General features: G+C 60.0%; 1 protein-coding gene across 1 annotated transcript; it reads right to left on the minus strand.

Moving 5' to 3' along the window:
- Positions 1-842: 842 nt before the first annotated feature.
- Positions 843-2,434, minus strand: LOC309858316 (major allergen I polypeptide chain 1-like). Its single transcript, XM_082750994.1, has 3 exons — positions 2,309-2,434; positions 1,982-2,169; positions 843-998 (listed from the first exon to the last, which is right to left on the minus strand). Exons 1-3 carry the CDS (start codon positions 2,367-2,369, stop codon positions 969-971), a joined length of 279 nt encoding a protein of 92 aa, XP_082607120.1. The 5' UTR covers positions 2,370-2,434; the 3' UTR covers positions 843-968.

Genomic DNA, 2,434 nt, shown 5'->3' on the forward strand with positions numbered 1-2,434 from the left:
CCGCTGAGCAGGGAGCCAGAGGTGGGACTCATCCCAGGATCCTGACACAATGGCCTGAGCTGAAGGCAGAGGCTTCACCCACTGAACCGCCCAGGTGCCCCTGCACTTGAGTTTTGACCTTGGCCCCAGATTAGGGAAGGTTCCCCAGGCTGGGAGAAGGTAGGGCACGTGGGCAGCATCGACATGGCTCGTGGGGCAGCCATGCCCAGGGGGTTCTGTGTGTGACAGTCGAGAGACTGATGGTGTCTCAGTGACAGCAAAGTGCCCATCACTCATCATCGTCTCACCTGTGGAGGGGGCGCCATCACTTCCTGCCCTCACTGCGGCCACGGTGAGTCTCTGTCCCTGACGCTGGAAGACCCCTCCAGCTCCTCTCCCTCAGAGACCAGCTCTCCTGAGGAAAGCCCAAGAGCTTTGAAATGTGTAGAATGGCGGAAGGGCGGGATACGCAGCCTGAGTCACCTGTGCGAGGGTGACGGGAAGAGTCTGTGCCCTGCAACCTGCTGGTGTCCCCTAGGCTCTGCTTGCGAGCACAGGGACAGTTTTCCATCTCAGAAGCAGCCCCCTAGACAGACCCTGGGGGTCAGAATGGCGGGCCGTAGGCCAGGAGCTGGGGTCACTCGGAGCAAGGCGGCCTGTGCCACCCGTGCGTCTTGGGGCACAGAAGTGCTCAGACACTCTGGCTCTCCTGGTTACTGTCACCCGCGTCCCCACCTGTGGCATTCCGTGGGGGAAGAACGTGGGCAGCATTCCAACCTAGCCACAGCTGGAAGGCGCCCCTGGAGGTCCCCAAGGTGACAGCCCTCTGTCCCCAAAGCCCAGCCCAAGGAGCAATGCTGCCGTAAATTGCAAGGCTTTTATTGCTGGGAATCCTCTCATCAGACCCCTGGACGGGGCAGGCCTCTGAGATTACTGAGTCGGTGATCAGTTAAGGGACATCCGTGGGGCTCCTGGCAGAGATGGCTCCGTTAACACAAAGGACTGGAGTATATTTTATTCTGCAGAGAGAAAGGCAGGAAACCTGGTGAGGCCTCAAGGGGAACTGGAGGGCGCACTGGACACTCCCCAGGGACCAGCCTGTGGCTTTGTTTGGAGGACAGCTTCGATGGGGGCAGGCAAAGGTGGATTCCCCCCACCTCCTGCACCACAAGAGAACCCCAGGTGTGCCTAGAAGCTTCCTCCAGTGGAGCAGAGTGACGCAGAGGCATCACGGTGGTGGGATGGGGTGGAAAGAGGCTGCTGAGAAGGTCCTGGCAGGCTCAGGTGCACCTACGGGCCCTGGGGGTCTCCGGCTCTGCTTCGTCCTTCTGCCCCCGGACCCTCGCGGCTTGAAGCAGCAGCCTGTTCCCCCTCTTGGGAGAGCCAAGAGAGGACTCACTGTGCTTTTCCACTGGGGGCCTCTCAGGCCTGGGAAGGGCCGGAGGGGGCTTTTGGAAGCTGCCTTCTCCCCTTCCTTCTCCCCCTCCCCTCCCCTCCTCTCCCCTGCCCTCTGCTCTCCTGGCATGTGAGGCATGGAATGGCACTCTGGGACCCCGGGAATGAGGACAAATGAAGGTTTTAGGGGGGAAGGAATAGGGAACTTGAGGAGTTTAAGTAAAGGAACCCATGTTGGGAGACAGGAAGGACCCCGTGCTAACAGTTTATAAAGATCCAGGCTCACGCGCTGGAGAGGCTGGAGTCAGGGAGGCCAGCACTGAGGGCCTGACACTGAGGCCAGGCAATGCCAAGGACACAGGAGGGCCTGCCAGCTCCCAGACCGCTGGCCGGGCAGCACTTGAGCAGCCAGTGCCGGCCAGAAAGCCCTAGGGCTGGGCTGAGTCTTTCCTACACCACCCTCTCTGCTTCCCCATCCATGAAGCTTTTCTCTTTCTGGATCCCCAGGGAAGGGCGATGGTGGAGAAGAAAAATGGGTGGCCCCCCACCCCAGCCCGAGCAGACCCCCAGGTCTGCCAGGGAGACGGACACATAGAGCTGGACCCACCAGCACATTGATAGCATTTGTCCTGTCATCTTCTGTGAATTTCGCATCCACGCACTCCTTCAGGCTTCTGGCATTTTCCAAAATTATAGTCTCGTTTCGGTACTGGGCCACCTGCTGGACATACTCGTCAGGGGTGCCCTTGATGAACAGGGTGACATCGTGCTTCACAGACGAGCAAATTTTACAATCTGGAACACAAAGATAAGCTGACGCTCTGTTGAAGGACCTTCCCCGGGACACATTCCTCCTTTCCTCCCCCCGACAGGCTCAGAACTGCCCTGGGAAGGTATCAGAACCCCTGGAGAACCTGCGGCCCGAGGCGCCCACCTCCGCCTGAGATCAGGAGCAAGGCAGCGCAGAGAAGCAGGAGAGCACCGGCCGGCTTCATGGTGTGGGTGGCAGCTGCTCCCTGCCCCGCCTGGAGCCCTTTTATGCCCACAGAGGAGCAGGGCC

Source organism: Mustela nivalis (genome assembly GCF_964662115.1).
Source record: "Mustela nivalis genome assembly, contig: HAP1_SCAFFOLD_2172, whole genome shotgun sequence".
Lineage (NCBI taxonomy): Eukaryota > Metazoa > Chordata > Mammalia > Carnivora > Mustelidae > Mustela > Mustela nivalis.